General features: G+C 38.5%; 2 protein-coding genes across 3 annotated transcripts; one reads left to right on the forward strand and one right to left on the reverse strand.

The window, feature by feature from the left end:
- Positions 1 to 378: 378 nt before the first annotated feature.
- On the forward strand, positions 379 to 10,832 carry LOC147539394 (uncharacterized). Of its 2 annotated transcripts, none has more exons than XM_086641576.1 (5): positions 379 to 622; positions 6,258 to 6,434; positions 7,060 to 7,247; positions 8,984 to 9,119; positions 10,279 to 10,832. In XM_086641576.1, exons 1-5 carry the CDS (start codon positions 617 to 619, stop codon positions 10,540 to 10,542), a joined length of 771 nt encoding a protein of 256 aa, XP_086497702.1. In that variant the 5' UTR covers positions 379 to 616; the 3' UTR covers positions 10,543 to 10,832. The 2 variants fall into 2 exon arrangements, with proteins under 2 accessions (XP_086497702.1, XP_086497703.1); XM_086641577.1 differs by having other exon boundaries at positions 8,984 to 9,116.
- Positions 10,833 to 14,649: 3,817 nt separating this feature from the next.
- On the reverse strand, positions 14,650 to 20,425 carry PUR4 (purine biosynthesis 4). Its single transcript, XM_086641579.1, has 6 exons — positions 20,222 to 20,425; positions 19,965 to 20,015; positions 15,655 to 19,865; positions 15,505 to 15,551; positions 15,372 to 15,427; positions 14,650 to 14,947 (listed from the first exon to the last, which is right to left on the reverse strand). Exons 2-3 carry the CDS (start codon positions 20,007 to 20,009, stop codon positions 15,660 to 15,662), a joined length of 4,251 nt encoding a protein of 1,416 aa, XP_086497705.1. The 5' UTR covers positions 20,010 to 20,015; positions 20,222 to 20,425; the 3' UTR covers positions 14,650 to 14,947; positions 15,372 to 15,427; positions 15,505 to 15,551; positions 15,655 to 15,659.
- Between the last annotated feature and the right edge of the window lie 863 nt (positions 20,426 to 21,288).

A 21,288-nucleotide genomic window follows, 5' to 3' on the forward strand; every position in this document is an offset into this window, starting at 1 on the left:
AAAGCCGACAAATTTATTATATTATTTACTTTATATATTGTCTAAATTAAATGAGATAAATCTTGATGTCAGACTGCGTCGACCGAGATTCGCTCTCACGACATCATGAGCTTAAGAGGGGGTGTTCAACTGCTGCACCAAAGGGTGGTGGACATATACGAATTATTGTGTAACCCAATGTCAGTAATGAAAGGTTTTTGGAAAAAAAAGGAAGGGATTTACTTACCCTCTTTTTGATGGGAAGCCCCTGTTTGTAATTAAAATATTTTCAAGGGATCATTTCTGAAAATTAGAAATCCATCACAAACTAACTTAAATCCATGTGAGATGCTTACAAATCCATCACAAACTTAAATCCATGTGAGATGCTCACCGCCTGTGACGGACCACGTCAACGCGCCGAGATTGGGCGGGGAAACGCACCGTGGAGAGCATCATTTTAAAAACCCAAAAATGAAAGTCAGATTTGTTGACGCGGGACAAGGCGATGGCTTCTTTGACTCTTCCTTACTTTCCCACATTTGTGAATATTTCATATACCAGTCAGCTTGATTTTTCAAGTGTCGGAGACGACGAGGAAAGCATAGACAGTTGAATCGTTTTTCTATAATCCAATATGTCTGTGAGTAATTCTCTCTCTATCTCTCTTAATCATTTGTAGGAGGAACAAGTTATGATTTTTGATATTGGTTTCTATGAAATTGTGAAATCTTTGCTTCAGTTTCTTATATTGAGTTGGTTTTGGGTTTGTTAGATCATATACTGCTACTTTTTAGTTTCTTTAATTCTTGCCTAAAATGGTTGTTTTGGTCTGTCTTTGAGCTTCTGAATTACTTGGCAATCTGGTTTTTGTGTGGTTGCTTAGTTGGTTAAGTGTATTAGCTATGTAGGGTTTTAGTTGAGGATCCCAAAGCCTTTTCAATCTATATCCCTGCCCGAGAGACAGTCCCAGATAAGATATAGGAAGGGAGCCTTTACTGTAGCCAAAGATATCAGCTAGAGAATCTAACATCTCGACTTTCCCGACTTCGATAACCTGACTTATCGAAAAATTAATCTTTAAACCGAAGCTGCTTCATCCCAGATTAAGGTGTCTTGGAGCTTTAACACCTGCCGTGGATCATCTTTCAAGAAAAACAGCGTCTCGTCTGCAAACTGAAGGTGGGAAACCATAAATTCATAATGCCCGAGTCTGTCACTTTAAATCCTTCGAACCAGCCTCTTTCCTCCCTTTTAGAAATTAGAGAGCTCAACACTTGAGGGACCAATAAGAACAAGAGAGGCGAAATAGGATCCCTTGACGAATGCCCCTAGAGTTCTGGAAAATATACGTTGTTGACCCATTAACCAAAACTGAAAAAGAAGTTGTAGAGATACAATTGTGAATCCAGCATAACCGTTTTCTTTTGAAACCCATCTTAAGCATAACCGAATGAAGAAAATCCCAACTTATCTTATCATAAGCTTTCTCTAACTCCACCTTAATCATAATTCCCTTCAACCCAAATTTTAATCTCGAGTCCAGAAGCTCATTTTCTATAAGCACCCCATCGAGAATCTGTCTACCCTCAATAAAAGCTCCCTGATTAGAAGAAATTAAAGGCTCAAGGTATGGCTTGAGTCTGTTGGCCAAACACTTTGAAAGAATTTTATAAGGACCACTTACCAAACTAATAGGACGAAAGTCATTAAGAGTCTCAGTGGCACTTTTCTTGGGAATTAAGACCATAGAAGTTTGATTTAGGTGCCAATCATAACTCCCTGAGAACTTCTGACATCCTTCCCCATAATACTCCAGCATTTCACATAAAAATTGATTGGGAATCCATCCGGGCCTGGAGCCTTGCCTTTGGCTAAGTCTTTTATAGCTTCTAGAAGACTAGAACTTCTTCCTCCTTGAATTCACATTCCAGCTCATCTGCCACGGAGTCCTCTAGCCTGGAGAGAACAACTCCTTCGACCCCTGGCTTCCAAGTTCCAAAGCCCAGGTTCTTCAAACAGAAGCAACATGAGAAGTAATCTGACCTTTGATGTCTTCTAAGTCTGAGATGACCAGGTTGTTGACTCTTAAAGCAGCAATTCTATTAGATATTTTTCTACAGTTGATGACACGATGGAAATACTTAGAGTTTTTATCCCCAACCTCCAACCATAGGACTCGAGAGTCGAGATTTGTGACGAAGACTAATTTCTTCCAAGTTGAGAAGTTTCACCAATTCAGCTCTTAAAGTAGCTCTGTATTCTCTCTCTGATTGATCTAAATCACGGCCTTCTTCAATCTTATCCAATTTATGAATTTGGACTTGCAAACCATCCATAGTTTCCTTCTGACGATTGTGTTTCTCCCTCGACCACGGCTTCAATTTATCTTTCAGAAGTTTAGCTTACTCCGTAGGGGAATAGACTGATCCATCTCGTCCCACCAATCCTTCACTTTGGGAGTGAATTCCTCATCTCACAACCAAATTTCCTCCAACCTAAAAGGGGGGTTACTCTTGATATTAGATTCTGATTTTAGCACCACCGGAGCATGATCCGAGATAGGTTTAGGTAAAATAACTTGATAAATTAAGCGATATTTATCCTCCCACTTTTTGTTCACAAGAAATCTGCCGAGGAGACACATAGTGGGGGATTCCTGATTATTAGTCCAGGAGAACGACATGCCATTACTTGGCAGATCGATGAGAAAATTATGCTGGACCCAAGAATCAATCCTTCTCATTTTGTTGCTGATTGAAGAAGAGTTTCTCTTCTCATGGACAGAACGAGTCATGTTGAAATCCCCCCCTAAACACAAGGGCAAATTTCAACGAGAGTGAATGAGGCGGAGTTCATCCCAGAACTCTTCCCTAAGATTAGGAACGCAAGGCCCGTAAACTGAAGTAGTAATCCATTCAAAACCATCAGTCACATTACATAGTTTGATAAATTGCCAATCGACTTGTCTAAACACAAAAAGAGACTACGATCCGACATACATAGAATCCCTCCTGCTGAACAAGAGGCAGGGAGACAAACCCAATCAACATTACAGTTACCCCATAACCAATACACCCAAAAGTTATTAATTTCATCGATCTTGGTTTCCTGCAAAAAGACAATATTAGCTTTGTTCTCCTGACGAATTTTCCTAATAGATGCTTTCTTCCTTGCAGCCCCTAAACCCCTTATATTCCAGCTAATGATGTTAATTGACATAATTGATGAAAGTGAACTACCCAAACTAGAACAGGATCTTGCCCTTTTCTCCCCTTCCACACTTGGATCCCTAAGAGTATCACTGTAATCGACGGGCCTCCCTATCAGCCTTAAGAGAGATCCAGATCTTTTGGATTTTGAACTAGATCCAGAGCCTTTGTTCCTACCTCTCACAGTCTCTGCTGCTTTGGTCACTGGAGTCTGAATGCCAACCTTGTCCACCCCATCTTTCTCGCCCTCATTGAAAGTTTTGTTATCCAAGCAAAGACACACTACATCTGCCTCTTCTACTTCCATCTTCCTCTGCCTCAGGGAAAATAACATTGATAGGGGTAACAATTCTGCTGAGGTATCCGAACTAGATTTAGAAACCCCTTCCAAATCACTGCCTATCACCTTTAGTAAGTCCTTCATTCTTCCTTCCCTGCCGATAACTTCGAAGCCCAAATCTAACCCTGTGGAGATGAACTCATTGAAACGTCGATTCATCGTCTCATTAACTAAAATGACCGACTGATCAACTGTATCTTCTTTTCTTGTTGTTAAAGTATTGTTAGGTTTTGAAACACTTGGCCCCTTCATCCTTCAGATCCCTCTCCCCTTTTGAGCCGTAGGAGGAGGCAATGGGCTCTTACCCAGTATTCCCTTGTAGACCTCAGAAAGCTTAGTCCACATACCTGCTGGGAAGAATTTCATCTAGTTTTTCGGCAACCTTGACCCAATGACTACCATCGATACCTGCTGGGAAACATAAAGAACTCCTGGAGTTATCTTGAGCTCCGGTACGAAAGACTCGGATGAAAGGACCGAAGTTATTCTCTCTAATCTCCCAGAACCAGACACAGCTGCCATCTCTAAATCTCCCCAAGGTTGAAGGGCAAGAGTTAAGAAGTAGTGATCAGCGAGAGAGCGCACAAAACATGCCAGCTTTTGAAACTCCTTAAATGGGTAAGTTGCAGCTCCGTTCCAGAGAGTTATAGACCTCCCTAATTCTTACGAATTTGGCGTTCATTTTTTCAAACCAAAAAAGCTTTCTGTCTACAATCAACAAAAGGGAACGCCCTGCCATGGTGAGAAAGAAAACAGGGAGAGAAGAAAAGACGAGAAGATGGGAGGAAAAAGGAGGGAAGAAAGATTAGAAGAACATAAGATTAGATTGGAGAGATGCAAATGAGAGAAGAAGCTCTTAAAAAGAAAGTGGAAGGACAAAAATAAACACTTTGAGATCTAACTCAAGTCCATTCAGACCTCGACTAAAACTCCAGATCTGACTTAGAAAAAACGACAAACACTACCTTAGTATTCGATCTCCTCTGTCCTTTTGCCAAACGTTTCAGCTCAACAGTCTGCGAAATGCAGTCCACCTCTTTTCTTGATAAGAAACCCGCGAGGGGATGCGATCTCTGCTGGCTGGCTCATTCTGGATCTTTGTTTTCTTGATGCTGAACTCTCCTCGTCCGCCCTGGTAGTTGCACTTTAAACCAGGGATGAATCCAAGATTTCTTTATGGGCGGGCGGGGTTATATATCAAGATAACTAATAGAATTTATACATAATAACATACTAATATTCTTGCATAATACTAATGTGTTAAGCATTACAAACTCCATTGACCTCTACGAGTTTTCTTGTTCTGAAATGTAGTCATAACAAACTCGTTGTCAATTTTGCTAAAAATTCTTTTTCAATAAAGACAACTAAATTACCACTCAAGTCTTCCATAACCCATCTTATTTTTCAAAAGCGTCTTGATGAGATTCATAACTGAAACAACTCTCTCAATGGTGGTGATGCTAAAACCCGCAAAGTCAACGCTAAAGTGACAAACAAATAAACCAAGGGATTCTCCTTTTGTTTCCACCCATTTTTTTGCAAGAGAATCAGTCCCAACTAAATTTGAGAAAACATTAGACTTCATATTGTAAATATAACGATCGAGTTATCAAATAGTGTCGACGAACATTGTTTTGATCATTTGGACCTCATCTAATAATATCCTAGGTTATATCCCGTGCGCTAGGGAACGAACAGTTGTATCAAATTTGACGAAATTTTAACCCAGTGCTTCTATAGGTGCCCAATAGTATTGCTATAGCCGCTCTCCCCAAACATTCCTCCTGACTTCTCATATTTATTATTGCTATATTCTGGATATCCTAACTTTTTGGTATTCTACTTATTGTTTCCTTTTTTCTTAAATTAGTTATTTTATTGAGAGAGAGATTCCAATTTCTTTTTTAAACCATTGTAATTTCTTTTCTTTTCTTTTTTCTTAAAATTTTATTTCTAAGAAGGACTCGGTTATTTTTTTTAAATAAGTTATTTTATTTCTAAGAAAGACTATACTTTAAATTTTGGGAAGGGCTTCCAGACAATATCCTTTATTAAAAAAATATGTTTGTTCCAGTAAGCACTCTTCATTCTGTTTTATATAATAGATTATTTGTTCCTCAGAAAAATAGTTCTACTTTTTCACCTGTTAGATTTTGTTCTTTTGAGCGTTATGTGCATCAAAGAATTGAATAATATTTTGTTCGAAATGACCGAAATATATCCAGTTCCATTCCTACAGAAATTTAACCAAGTTTCTCTTAACAATGCCTTGTCAAGGAAATAAATTCGACCGAAATATTTCCACTTCCATGTCTACCGAAATTTCCGCCAAAACCGAAATTTCATTCGTTGGTTTGTATTACATTTGCACAGAAGATTATATACTACATGTTGGTTTCGTGCCTTATTCTCTGATCAATTAAACCTGAGAATTGATTAAGAATGCATTCCTTAGTACCACAAACCAGACCCTATTGAAGGCTGGCCAGTCTGTCTATGTAGTTACGTACGATAATGGTTCCATGGAGGTTTCAAATTTCTTTTTAGATACTTATTTTCCATTTCTTTTGTTCGGTGATAAATACAACATATTACCAATACATTTCTAGCATCTAACTTATAAATGAATATGACGTTAATCTCTCGCTGTAGAAATTGAATGTCTTTCAATTCATTTTTTAGAAATTTATCATCTACTAAAGCTGATATTCATTTTGTTGCAGCAAGGTGGGAATGTACCTCCTTTTGGAGACAAGGAGAGTGAAGATGCAGCCTTTAATATAACATATATCGATAATGTAAGGAATCCACTTAGGGAGAAGATGAACAACCCGAATGAGCAGCAGAACCTTGACATCATTCCCCCACCCACAATGAGAGCTTCTACTTTGGAACCAGAGGTAAACCTAAGAAAGCATGCCTCCTGGCTCCTGCAAGGCTGCATATATACCTAGATACGATATTTCACTAGTTATGATCATAAACTTGTTTAACATTTTTGCAGATAGTTTGAGCATATAATAGTTGCTGGTGTGTCCGGACTGTTATTTCTGATGAAATCATAAAAGCTGAATGTCTGCATAAATAAAAGAAAGATTTAGTCATCTTCCACATTTCTTTTGATGAATAGGCGGGTCTAGGCGTCTAGCCCTGAGAAATGTATCTACTATTCACCATAATATTGGGATCATTGATTACAATCATTTGATTACTACATATGTCCCTCTCATGCTAAACAACATATAACTCACTCATATTTATAGTGGGTTAGGTGATTAGTTTCCCAAGACTTCTGTCTTGTCTATGATTTACGAAAATAGGTTTATAGTTTAACTCAAATACTTGGTAGCTAACTTATACAAGACACCTAAACGTCAGATATAACTCTAAGTACTCTACTAATTCTGAGTTCGATGTATTAGAATCTTGGATATCTCAGACTCATTCGATCTTGATCATTTAGTTTACAATATCACACAATATATAATTTAGAAGTGCTTACCGACATGTGAAATACTGGTTCAGAGTGGGAAGGATGATGTAGTTTCTGGAGTTGGCAGCCTAAGAAAGACATTTCATCACTCAAATTTGGTGGTTGGGATGCGAACTATCCAACTAATGCTGATGGATATACTAACATCTTTAATAAATTACGGGAGGAAAAGTAGAGTGGGCACACGTCAAGATCGGTGTATGACAATTCTGAGCCTGAGGTACCACTGTCCTACACTCGTATTTAATAATCTGTAGGTTCTTTTTGTTATGTGAACCGTATCTTGTTATGATATCTATCTCATTCCCTGTTACAGTTTTCTTGTTAACTTTCACACAGCTTGCCTTTTCTCACGGGCAGAAAATGATCTATAATGTGTGTATCATATAATAGTAGTGTGTTATTACGAAGTGTGAGAATACTCCTACATCGGAAAAGGTTAATCGAGTAAGCAATAATATAATATCTACGTCTTCTCCGGTCATTGCCAATTGGTTTTGTAACACCCCAAGCCTTAGCACTTTATCGATATTGTCCCCGCTTTGACCACCCAGACCCGTGCCAACAGGTACGGAATTTTGATCTTGGCGAAGGCACCAAGAGCCCACCCAAAAGGCCTCGGTACTTACTAAGCTTGAGCGTACACCTGTAGCCCAGTCTCCGGACACTCTTGCGAGCGATGTGGGACTATCACAATCCCCCACCCTCAGCGAAGAGCCGTCCTCGGCTCTGATACCACTTTGTAACGCCCCAAGCCTTAGCACTTATCGATATTGTCCCCGCTTTGACCACCCAGGCCATGCCCACCGGTACAAAGTCTTGTTCTTGGTGAAGGCACCACGAGCCCACCCAAAAGGCCTCGGTACTTCCTAAGCTTGAGGGTACACCTATACCCTAGTCTCCGAACACTCTTGCGAGCGATGTGGGAATGTCACAGGTTTTGAGTTGAATGACCACAAATTTAACATAAAGAAATTGCCATTGCCTCCCAAAAAGTAGAATATACAAAAGTCTTTTGTTTAACCCGATCAATATCCATGATCCACATAAGATTGTTTGAGCTGCATCCACCTTGATGTTCGTTGACGACTTATTTTCCCTGATTGTTACGCAATTCTTTCCTTTCACTGCCACCATTGCGAGGTGTTGAATAAAGTAGAGAAATGCTATTGCTTTATTTCGGTTCAACTATGATTAAATTATTATTGTACCAACTAACACTAACCCAGAGTGATCTTTTTTACCATAATACGATGATGTACAAGTAAGCACAAAATGCACTTACAAAATTATATTTATGCCCATCAAGTCAAGGTTTATAAATACGATTTTACGCCTCAAGGCGGTTTGCTCTCACAAGGCGAGGCGGTGGCTTGTGGCGTCAAATACGAAGAAAAAAATTGGTCAAGAAAATGAAATCAATTATGTAAAAACATAGCATAACAAGTTTTTCTAATTCACTACCATGGTATAAAGTCTTAAGTGTTGCCAAACAACTCAAAAATAATAGTGAAAAGCAAAACCAAAAATTCCAAAGAGTTATTCTTCAATTTTCAATGCCTCATGAGATCATCAACCAAGGATGTGGTCATCATCTACGTCATCACTACTTCCATCGGCATACGCGTTACACAAAAGCTGCATACATTTCTTTCTGGGTCTAAAATACGTACGCCTCGAGGCATACGGCTCAACTGTTTTTTTCAAACATTGATGCCCATTGAAGTGGTTAGAGTGTTAGACATTGAAAAAAAAGAACGGGGTATCCATGTTAAATAGCAGAGTCTTTTACAGAAGTAACTGTTTGGGTTGTTGATACGCTTATAGCTAATAGAAATCAATGATTTGCTCAAAGTTTTACCTAATATTTCTAGTGACTGAATGTTATATATATGTTTTTAGTGAAGAAATTGTAATGCATTCGCCAGATCTAATTTGCCTATCCATTCGTGGCAGAAAGCATGGAAGAAAATCTATTAAAATGGGTAGAACATCCCGATTTCGCGCTACACATTCTCGTTGTTCAGATAGTTCTGAAGATCAGTCTGATCCTCGAACCCCAGACCAACAGGGAATCATTTACACTGAGGTAGTAGTAACCAACTTTTCATTCGCTTTATATTATTCCTTGCACCCGCACCTCTTGGGCAAATGGTGTAATAAACGATCTGAATTCAGCAATCCACAAGAAAAATATTATTAAATGCATAAAGATCATTTAGTCATTCTTTCTATGTTGCTTACATATTTTCATTACTTCATTTATATATCAGTTTTCGAGTTTCAGCATATCTTTTATCTACTTGATTCTTCTGTCAACTTTTAGGAGAAGCGTAGTTGCTTTCTATGTTGGTGGAAAGAATAGCAACATATTCCAACTTAATTGCGAGTTGCCAACATTGTCACCAAAACCCAGATTTCAAAAATTAAAAGACAGGATTCATTTTCTTCCTCAGCACATTGAGTAAAGTGAATGTTACAATATATAAAAGGTTTGTGTCTATAGTTGGCTAGACCTGAGTTATGAGTATGTATAAGTGTAGGGTAACTTGCAAATATACTTAGCCAAAGGGCTATTTCCTTTTGAAAAGGAACAAATTTCATATTGTCAAATACAAGCTAATCTTTTGTAGGTTTGGACTACCTTGCAAATAGAATTGTATGATACTTTTTGACAAAAGGAAATTTGACTGTAGGTAGTTCTAACCAATTCTCTAGCTGCAATTTGTCTGGATCAATCTCAAATTCATCTAGGGTAGTCCACAATTTGTTTATAGTAAGGGAAATCTTGGTATTCTCAAAAAAATTGGTATAGTATATTAGTATTGTTGTTTTGAAAACTAAATGTAAATATTTCAAAAAATCCCTTTGACTAGGTATATTTGATGTGATTATACAAAAGTCTAATGGTAGTCTGATTGTGTAGGACTGATATTAAGTTATGATTTATAATAGTGACACAAGATGTACATATACACTTTTCACATGATACCCAACGAAGTAAGCAGTTGCGAGTGTCAAACACGAGAAGAAAAAAAATTTAGTGTCAATGTCACCGTGTGAAGTCTGTGTAACTGTGTTCGGATGTTCTTTATAAACTTATTGACTAGCACAAATCAATGACTTGCTCAAGTTGTATCTGCAGATTTAGTGATTAGATGATAATAATTTTTGTAAAGAAATTGGAAAGAATTTGAATATTGTAAAGATATCATGAGAATACAAGGAAGGTTATGTTGATTTGATTGCAGACATGTCAGAATGCTAATAGGCCCAGCAATCGCAGAAGAATTAGACGGGAGGAAAGTACAGAAGAAATGAAGAATCGAGATTTTAATGGCGGACAGGACAAGGGAAACCCCTCTGATGTGTTCACCAGTGGCAATATAATTAACCCAAATAATTTCAAAAACAGTCCAGACAGTTCTGAAGATCAATCTGACCCTCGAAGCCCAGAGCAACAGGGCAACATTCCAAAAAAGCGCCGTTGGTTTCAATTGTGGCGGAAAAAATAGCTCTGGAGAAGTTCATGCTTTCTGATTATAGTCCTTTAGAGATGTGGATCAATGATAGAAGAACTGGTTCAAGTGGAAAGGTGTAAGTAGTACTGGGTATAAGTATTTGTTTTCTTTCCACTGGGAATAAATGAAATGTATTAAGAAGAAAGACTTGGTTTATCCCAGATCTCTTTGGCTTCAGTTGTGTATTCTCTTTTTTTTTTTGTGTCTCAATCTTAATTGGCTTAACTGAATTTAATGAATTGAACTGGCTGAATCTGAATTATCTAAACTTTTTTTTCTTTAAAGAATGTTTGTTTTCTAGTTTGACTTATCATTTGGGAAGTTTTATAGGCGATGACGTGAGAGGGAATGTGATTTTCACCTAAGTTAGACCAAGTATGGGTAGACGTAGTTTCCTTATCCTCATTTTTTAGGGTGTTTATCCCACCCTCTCGCCACCTTATCATTCGTTTTAGGCAAAAAATCTATGGTCGACAACCTCCGGCTAGCAATCTTAACTCAATCTTCTTTTTTTTACTTCTTCCCTTTTCTCTCTCTTCGCTCTCTCTCTCTCTCTCTCAATTTTTTTTGTTTTTTTTTCTTACCTCTCTCTCTCTAGAACAGATCTAGAGAGAGAGAGAGGTCTGTTCGTGATGGAACACGAACAGGCCTCTCTCTAGATCTGTTCTAGAGAGAGAGGTAAGAAAAAAAATTTAGAGAGAGAGGGGAGAGAAAATTAAAAAGAAATTTTTTTTTTAATGTTTGAAGGTTGCCGGCCGGCGACCTTCGCCGGAGAAGATGATGAGTTGGCGATAACGTGAGGTGGAAGAGAGAGGTAATGAGATGGAAGAGAGAGAAATGATGACTGGTTAACGGAAAGTTAACGGTAACTGAAAAATGGGACCATATGGATATTTTTGCTAAAGTAGGGGGCCAGGCAGGAAGCTGGTCATAAAGTTAGGGGCCATTTGGGAATAACCCTTGATTTTTTAGCCTTTACTAAGTAATAGTCTCTTAGTAACTAATCTCAATTGTAAGTGCTATTTCATTTGTTTTACATCACTTTTAAGTGCATGATTTTTGTTTTCTTGTTTTCTTTTTGTTGGACTAGCTTTGCATTAATTTATAAAAACGTTATTACAATATTTATCAACTAAAATACAAGGAACATTCTTCCACGTCTTGCTTTTGTTTTTTTTCCTTGCCCATTTCGCTAATTTGTCTGCATTCGAGTTGAGTTCTCTCCTTGTGTATTTGAATTGGACCGCATCGAATTCTTTTTTACTTTCTCGAATTCTTCTGATGTGGATATGAGATTGCCAGCTAATTGTATGATGTTTGTTGTGAAGGTGTTTGATGAGATTGATGTTGTCACTTTCAATGATTATTGATTTATGATTCTTTACTTTCGCCCATTCTAAACCGAATAAGATTGTCATGGCTTCACATTCTTCACTGTTTCTCACTCTCGCTGATTTGGCTTGCGCTGCTATAAATTTTGATTCTACATCATGAGCAATAAAACTGATTCCCGTATTGGATGTTACATTTAAGAACGATGCATCTACATTAATCTTAATAAAGTCATTGGTCGGAGGCTGCCATTTTTCTTTGGTTTTTTGGTTGTTTTCTTAGGTTTTTTGTTATATTTCGGAAAGTTTTCTATCATTTTGATAATTTTATGGAGATCATTGATTTCATGTTGAAAACAGTGGTCACATCGTATTTTCCATAAGATCCATAAGATAGTAGTAAAGTGAATATTCTTTTTGGTATAACAAAGGTCAGGGTTTTCTTCCCACGAGAAGATCCACTCCTCAATGGACGTGATATTCTCTGAGATGATATTGAATTTAAACCATATATTTTTCGCTATAGCACAGTGTAATAGAGCATGCTCAATAGATTCAATGTCTATGCAATTTGGGCATTTAGTGTTGTTATCAATGTATTTTCCAATTCTCTCTCTAACCGGGAGAGCTTTGTTACAAATTTTCCAGATGAAGATTTGGATACGTGGAATGGTCGGCAAGTGCATGATTTTTGTTGTTATATTAATTCTAAGTCATACAAAATGAGTAATTGTCTATTTTCACCTTAAAATATTTAATTAATACCAACTCGTCAAGCCCATGATTTCGTTCGAAAAGAACTAACTGGGGGTCGGTATGAGTGTCCTAGGCCCTGTTTTGGCTCAAATACAACCACATATACACTGGGATTTCGAAAAAGAAAAGGGGGTCCTTGTAAGTGGGGTCAATACCTCAATCTCGAATTATTTGGGCGTGTCTAATGTTTTACCGACTTGGCATACAAGAGTCCCGCAGGGAGGAAACTTACCCCACGAGATAAATACGATCGGAAACTCGATCTATCCAAGTTAATGAATATCCTTAAATAAGGGAACTTACACTATCAAATATACGTGATAATCCCGTAGAGGAATCTCGATATCTCACGACTGCGAAATAGCAGTTTCATCTCAAGACGGTGGACCTAATTCGCCTCATCAATGTCGCCTATCAACACTCGGCGAAACAAGCCTATAAAAGGTAACAATCTCGTCTTGAGCAAACCACGACTACAAATGCAATCACAAGCTGAGTCTCAAGCTTAACGATCAATTGAAGGTCCTATTCCTAAACTCGGAACACTCAATATTCATTATATTAACTACAAGAATGCCTGTATTGACTTGAGCTTTGAAGAGGTTCCGAGTTTTATGCAGGTTGCGCCCCCAGTTTGTATGGAGCAGTTCAAGATCCAACGAAGCAGTCTCTTATCCTAAATGATAACCTAAAGCCAAGTTAGACATCATCAGATAGGCACTAGAAGATTTAGCTGCTGAAATTGCATACCTCAAAGTAGAGAAACAACTAGACATGAAAATTGGAAAACATGCAATTTTTGCAGCCAAACCTCTCAAATTTCAAGAGGTCATTTCCTTGAAGAAAACTAAGGACGTTGAAAAGTGGAAACAGGTGCATACACACCTCCCTAAAAACGGCAATAGTTCAAAAACTATGCATTTGTTGCTCAAACGGACTGAGGAGAGAAGGAGGAATATGTAGGCTCATTTGGAAGAGTTGAGTATGAACCAAGGGGAGGCTGCCCCTTTGACCGGGTCCGAGGGGGTAGAAATCATCCCACGTCCCCTAACATAAAAAGACCAAAAAGTGTAAAGTCAGAATTTCTATTCCCAAGTTACCCTTTCAGTACTTATAAAAAGGGAATGCCGTAGGCCGCACCCTTATAAAAACATTAGCTTCATAGAATTCAAAAATTTCTAAAAACTCCCTCTGTCTACTAGAATCAACACTCATTTCACTACTCATATCATCTTTAGGAGAATCTCTTTTCAAGTTTAGATCTTAGGTTGTTAGTTTTGTTTGTTTTGTGAGACCACGGAAAGACTAAACAAAATCTCTTTAATTTAGAGAAAATGAAAAGGATTGAGATTATCGAAATCTGTAAGATTTTCAATACAAATTATAGAAATTGGCGACATATTTAGCAAGTCCGATTGAGTGCTTGTTCTACATGTGATGTTATTTCCATTTAGTAGCTCCTAGACGGGTGACATAGATGTAATGTAGAGGCTGCTAAACCGCATCAAGTATGAAGATCTCAATGTTGAAAAGCGCCTCGAGTATGGGTTGTAATCAAACCTTAAGTGCGATCCCAAGAAACCATTTGATAGAGTTCGTGGGTTATATACATTTAGATAGTCCTGAAAAATCTCAGTAATCTTGTTCTTCATACACATGGTAAAATTATAGCATCATTGTTCTTCGTGGAGTAGGTTTTACAAGCCAACCACGTACATCTTTCGTGTTCTTGTATGATTGCTTATTTCAATTGTTTTATGCTTTTACTGTTCTTCCTCAGAAGTTACTAGTTTAACTCATTTCAATCTAAAATGTTCTTCGTTAGGGAACGGGTAGTAATTTTCGGTTACTTTTAGACAATATGCTCTTCATTCGGATTTATTTTGTCTGAATTAACTACACCCGAAATTAGTTCTCTTTAGACAAGTCAAATATGTCAGACAAAAACAAATACGGAGTAATATGAAATTAGCCTCGAGCACCTTTGGAAATTTCACTTCTCTCGCAAACAGTATTAAAACAGCGAAACAATAGCCATTATCTGTCTTTTATTTCTGCAAGTATGGGAAGAAGGAAGAAACCATTATGATTCAACAAAAAAAAAAGGAACGACTCATTTATGAAAATGAGACATGTTTACCCACCAGAACTTCTGTTCTGAAATAACATAAATAATACATTCTTGCTCAATCCAAGTTTCAAAGACGATAAAAAAACGCGCAGAAAAACCAATTCAGTCATCAACAATAAGAAGTCTTCTTGAGCTTGATTAATCCCCCACTTCTCTCCACCCAAACATTATGATGTTATATCTACAAAAAATAATCAGTTAGGTCAGAGCTTGTCAAGCTTATCAACGGAAATTGGAAGATAGATTTAACGGATATTTAAATATCACCAACAACTTCTGGAACATAGCAAGCGTCATTCACAGGATGACATGTATATTAATTTCGATTCTTAGACAGACAAACTACACCGATTGTAAGATAGCAAATGTGCACTCTAAGGACTACTTCACAGCAGAAGAATTTACAGTAGAGAGCTCACTATGTTCAAGCGAGTTACGATATTGAGCGGCAAAATAAGAAGAATAAACTCAATCGATATGGAATGGCAAAGGGTTGGACTTGAAATATTGAAAATCTCGCAGTTCTTGTGCTTAAACATCGAAGTTAACAAAGACCAAGAAATAACTTGTATGGATAAAATTGATAAGTTAAAAATAGAAAATACCGAATATCCCAGTCTTGAGTCCTTCATTCGACATTTCCACCTTTGTTAATATAAAACTGGATAACAGAAAACATATCAACACTTAGTACGGTATTTTGGTCGACACATGTTAAAATGTAAGAATGCGGCATACCTTTAAAATTTAACTTAGAGATTCCACTCAGTACTAGTAATACATATCTGCAAAGCAAATACAACAAAAAACTTAACATTTATAAATAATTTGAACTGAAGTTATATTTAAAGAGAAGGATAATGGACATGGAATGAAGGACGAACTAACCTGTTTCAAGAACACCACTCTCTTGCATTTTGAAACATTCGCAGCCATGGGCTAGGGCCTTTCTTTTCTACATTCCAGTTCTTTGGGTACCATGGGAACTGCCACATTAAGAAGCAACGTTCCGGATGAGGCATCATGGCCAAGTGTCGTCCATCCGGGGAACATATTGCTGCCACTCCTAACGGAGACCCATTCGGATTGAAAGGGTATACTTCTGTCGTCCTTCCACTATCATCACAGTATCTAACTGGTGCCAAGTTCGAGTTTAGAACCCGATCTAAAATGCCGTTATCGGGAAAATATGCCTTCCCCTCCCCATGAGCGGCCCATACACCCAAGATGCTACCTTCCATTCCTTTGAACATTATTGCAGGTGAATTTCCTATTGCTACATTTGTGAATCGGCATTCAAATCGACCAGATTCATTATGAACAAACCTTGGTTGTGATGGATCCCCACCCTCGCCATGGACTCCACCGACTTGGCCTCCTGGGATCCAACCCAATAGAGCCATGAGTTGGCATCCATTGCAAACACCAAGGCTGAATGTATCGGGCCTATTATAGAACTTTTGGAATTGAGCTAGGAGAGGCTGATTGAAACGTATAGAAGCTGACCAACCTTTCGCAGAGTCTAACACATCGGCATAACTGAAACCACCTACGAACACAATCCCACGGAAATCGTCGAGAGAGATGATACCCTTTAATAGATCTGACATTGTAACATCCCAAGGTTCAAAACCAGAAGCATAAAATGCAGCAGACATTTCCCTGTCTCCGTTGCTACCTTCCTCTCTGATCACTGCTACTTTCGGCTTCGAAGGTATTGCCAACCATTTCTCTTCTGTGGAAGTGGGAGTGAAGGATAGAGCCCAAGAAGGTTCATGTCTGCTTTTCAATCCCGTTTTCTCTAATTCCACACAAGAAGCTAGCCTTTGGAACCCCTCAAGCTGAAAACTGGTTTCCTCCCACATGTCTCTAAGATAGGATGTCTCCTCCTCCAACTGAGTTACCCCGTCGACGGATAACTTAATCATGGGTGAAGAAGTCACTTGCCCGATTACTTCAGCAGAAACACCGGCTTCTTGAAGCCTTTCGCTGACCTTAGTCATGTTCTTCTTACTAACCTCAAGGAGAAGACCGAGCTCTTCTGCAAATAAGGTTTGATAGAGACTTTTACCATGTGAAGTCAAGTTCAAGCTCAATCCACAATTCCCAGCAAACGCCATCTCAAGTACGGAAACAATCAAACCACCATCACTAATGTCATGACCAGCAGAGACCAACTCATCCGTAAGCAGAGCTTGTACAGCCTCGAAAACTGTTTTGAGGTAAGAAACATCATCAAGATCAGGGCATTCATCTCCAATTTGATCAAAAGCCTGCCCAAGAGCCGACCCACCTAACCTTCGTTTTCCTTTTGCTAAATCAATGTGCAAAAGGACACCATCATCACCAAGCTTCAAATCTGGGGTCACTGTCAATGTTATATCCGGGCAAGTAGCATATACACTAATCACAAGATTTCCAGGAGCCTTTACTACCTCACCAGATGCATGGGCAGCCATGGATAGACTGTCCTTTCCGCCATCTATGGCAATACCCAGTTTGATCATTGCGTCCTCTAAAGCAGTAGCAGCATCATACATAGCTGCACCTTCCCCATCAAGTTTAGCAGCATACATCCAATTTCCACTAGCCTTAACATCAGAAAGTGAAGTGATTTTAGCCCAAACAAGATTGGTTAGTGCTTCTCCGACAGCTAGTCTAGCCATTGCAGTTGGATCTAGCAACCCTTTGATAGGCTGCTCCCCTATAGCACATGCACCACCAGTGAACTCACTATATGTCTGGGCAATGACTGCGACATCAGACAGAGTAAGTTGCAAGGGCCCCACAGTTTGCTGTTGTGCTACAAGACCTGTTACACACCTGTCAACTTTTGTTGTCAAGAACCGTTTAGAGCATACTGAAGGAAGCCGCAAAACCCTCTTCAGAGAATCCATTAGTGTAGTCCCTGGAGCAATATCAAGCGGCTCACCCGCTTGAGAGACCCGAGTGAATTCAAAGAATTTTTGGGGCATGTCACCAAGAACCTTCTCGAGTTCCAGATCAACTGCAGGGGGAGGTGGAGGAAGGCCACTTGCAAGGCAACGTTCCGAAGCAAAGCTATCAACTAGTACCACTTTTCCTTCACCACTGATGGATCCAAGAACAGCCATAGACACCCTTTCTCTTTCGCATATTGATTGTAACAAGTCACGGCTTTCAGGCTTAACCAATATTGCATCTTGTTCTTGATATTCGGCACCCCATATCTCTAAAACTGACATAGTATGGTCACCAACCACAATTGCACGAATATCGATCTCAGCACCCTTTGGATAGATAATTTCCTTAACCACGTTACAATTTCCTCCAGCACCCTGATCATGTATACTGATAATTGGGTTATTCTCCCCCATTTCCACACATGCACGAACTACACGATACAACTTTTGTGCCATCTCAGCGTCTCCTCTTTGTACTGCATTAAAATCCAGATCAGCATCATTCTGCCCACTAACCATGCTAGATGCAGCACCACCTCCCATTCCAATCCGATAAGCTGGACCTCCAATTTTCACAACAAGCATTCCAATGTCAGGTTCCCCTTTAGTTATGTGGGTATGGTCGATTTGCCCAATTCCTGCACTAAACATTATTGGCTTTAACCATTCCCGTCTCTCACCATTTGGAAGTCTCATTCCAAAAGTTCTAGTATACCCCTGAATCAAGGGTTCCCCAAACTTGTTCCCGTAATCTGAAGCACCATTACTTGCTTCAATGAGAATTTGCAAAGGGGAAGCCAAGTTTGAAGGGTAATTGAATCCCTGATTCTCCCATGGAGCATATGAACCTTCAATGTTAAGGTTTCCTACACAATAACCAGCTGTTGAAGCCACAATTAAAGAACCTCTTCCTGTTGCATGGGTATCTCTAATACGACCACCAGCCCCTGTCTCAGCACCAGGATAAGGTGCGACAGCACATGGAAAGTTGTGGGTCTCGGCAGTAAATAAGATATCCAGATCACGCGTACTTGGGCTCATAGGAGATGTCACACCAGGCTGGGACGGGCGCAACTGGTTCACTGTGAAACCCTTAATTGCACTTGAGTTGTCTTTGAATCCAATTACAGAGTTGTTAGGGTTGGCCTTCAATGTGTTCTTTACAATCTGAAACAATGTCCTATCCATGGGCTTCCCATCAATAATAATTTTTCCATTAAAGAACCAATGTCTACTGTGCTCACTATTAGATTGTGCAATATCAAAGAGTTCCACGGTTGTTGGGTTCCTCTTGATGTCTTCCTTAAAAAGCCTCGTATAATACTGTAGATCTTGTTCATCAAATGCTAAACCCATTTTCTCATTGATCTCCTCCAATGCTTTCCGTCCCTTTTCCATTACGGGTATGTACTGAACCTCTTCAGGAACGACACTCGTTTTGAATGATGTTAGCTTTTCAGGATAGACACATTCCGTCATCCGGTCATGAATTAATGCAGCGAACTCATTAATTTGTTGTTCATCTATCTTTTCTCCTGAACTAATTAAAATGTACCTTCTTGATCTCTCTAAACGCGTAACTTCCGTTAATCCACACGCATTACAAATAGATACAGCATTAGAAGACCATGCTGTTGTAAACGATAAACGAGGACCAACCTCGACTACCACAGAAGAAAACCCATCTTTCTGATTCTTTTCCTTATCAAGGAAACTCTCTGTTCCCAAATTTTCAGGCTCATATGTCTCTCCTAGAAGCCATTGAAGAACTTCAAGCTTCTCATTCGACAACGCCGAAGTAATTCCAATATTAAAACACTGTTCAGTCTTCAAACCAACAATCGAGCGTGAAATCTTTGTCTGTACCAACTTTAGAAGCTCTTCGTTCGCGCTTTCCTGAATCAATGGGATCCTATAATAATGTTTAACTTCGTCATTCCGATCCAATGTGGAATTAGCATCTTCACCCAAAGAAACACCAATATTTCCTTCTGAAATTAAAGCTTTGGACTTCACAGGAAAAAGGGTTCTCTTTGATGAAATCCCTTTATAACTAATCACTTTTGAATGTCTCTGACTTTGTAGGGAACCCCAAAGTAAAGGGCATCTCTGTTTATAAAAATTCCTTTGCAAAAACAGATTTTTTCTCCGCAAACCCTATGAATGAAAAGAACAGAAATGACTCAAAAACCTACAAATTAATCAAAAAAAAAAATAAATTGAAAACAATCGGAAGAATATGAATCATGATCATACCTGGGTAAATTCCCCAACAGTAGCAGCAGATGTAGTAGAAGCCATTAACAACTGTGCCAAATAAGAACACCAATCTTTAATGATAAAGGACGAAACTTTTTCTTTGGGTACGCATAAAAAGAGTGAAATTGAAGTTCATAAGTTAACAGAAATCGTCTACAATCAGATAATCAATAGAAACCCTAGGCATTAAAATGAGAACTGCTTTGAAGTACCCAGGAAAATGAAAAAGTTAGAATCAGTGTTGGTGTTTTTACCTGTTCTTCTTCTACTTGTTGTATTCAGGAATAGTGAAGAGAACCGAATAAACGAGAAGAGGAGAGACGGCTAGGGTTTTGGCCTTTTGGGGTTTTATTTTGACTCTTTTGACTTAAAAAAGACAAAAGCTATTTCCTCAATTCCATTTTTTGCTTTTTTGAGTTAGTGGATTTTGGGACCCTTAAGGCCATTATTTGGGACATGAAAGCCTATTGGTACTCCTATTATTAACCCTCAAAAATTAAATTTGACCTCGTGTACGCAGATCTTTTTTTTTTGAGTGGTTCAGCGTGTGCCTCGAATCTTTGACCTCTGAGGTGGAAGTTTATACCTCTTACCACTCCAATCAATGGTTGTTGGCACTCCTGTACGCGGATTAGTTGTACAACTATAATACTAAACATTGGTGGACATAAATCTCTTATTTCTTGACTCATGTTACTAGCTGAATAAATAATGAAAAAATAATCATACAATTTATTTTGTGTCACGAAATAGATAAGTCTTGATTCGATAAAAAATAGACAGACAAATGTTTAGCATTAGTTAAATTATTGGAAAACAAATCTTAACGGACTGGCCAAAATCAACTTTTTCTGACAAAAATAGCTCTTTGGTGTATGATCATGTGAATTCCAATAAATTCTCATGATTTTCATAATTATTAACGGTCGTAATGGATTATGACGAATTCGTGATACAAAATGGTTTTACGTCCTAAACAAATTTTCTGGTTCTCGTCATAATGCATTATAAATAGAAAAATACGTTATGAACAAGTACACCACAATGTAATTGTTCATAGTATTGTTATTCCCAACACGTCATTTCTTCCATGCGTCGTCTAGAATAGAGGAAGAAACAAAATTGTCCGTCTTACCTATTGGATTTCAGGTCAAACATTTTTCGAGGCAAGATCTCGCAACTATTTCTAGAGTATGGGATGGATTTATAGCTCAAGCCCTGTTAAACAATAAATAGTAGTAGATTAGTCATGATTATTGTGATGTTTCATGATTATTGTAATCATATTCCATCTTTATTCAAGCCCATAAAAGTGTGATGT

This window comes from Eschscholzia californica, unplaced genomic scaffold (genome assembly GCF_041429995.1).
Source record: "Eschscholzia californica isolate CP2 unplaced genomic scaffold, dmEscCali1.0.p SCAF_5, whole genome shotgun sequence".
Classification (NCBI taxonomy): Eukaryota; Viridiplantae; Streptophyta; class Magnoliopsida; order Ranunculales; family Papaveraceae; genus Eschscholzia; species Eschscholzia californica.

Bases quoted from the DNA above. Each gene is read 5' to 3' on its own strand.
- LOC147539394 (XM_086641576.1), top strand. The intron at 6,435-7,059 runs GTAAACCTAAGA...ATACTGGTTCAG, and splicing joins CTTCTACTTTGGAACCAGAG to AGTGGGAAGGATGATGTAGT. The intron at 9,120-10,278 runs GTAGTAACCAAC...ATTTGATTGCAG, and splicing joins GAATCATTTACACTGAGGTA to ACATGTCAGAATGCTAATAG.
- PUR4 (XM_086641579.1), bottom strand. From the start codon at position 20,009: ATGGCTTCTACTACATCTGCTGCTACTGTTGGGGAATTTACCCAG. The intron at 19,866-19,964 runs GTATGATCATGA...TTTCATTCATAG, and splicing joins CTGTTGGGGAATTTACCCAG to GGTTTGCGGAGAAAAAATCT.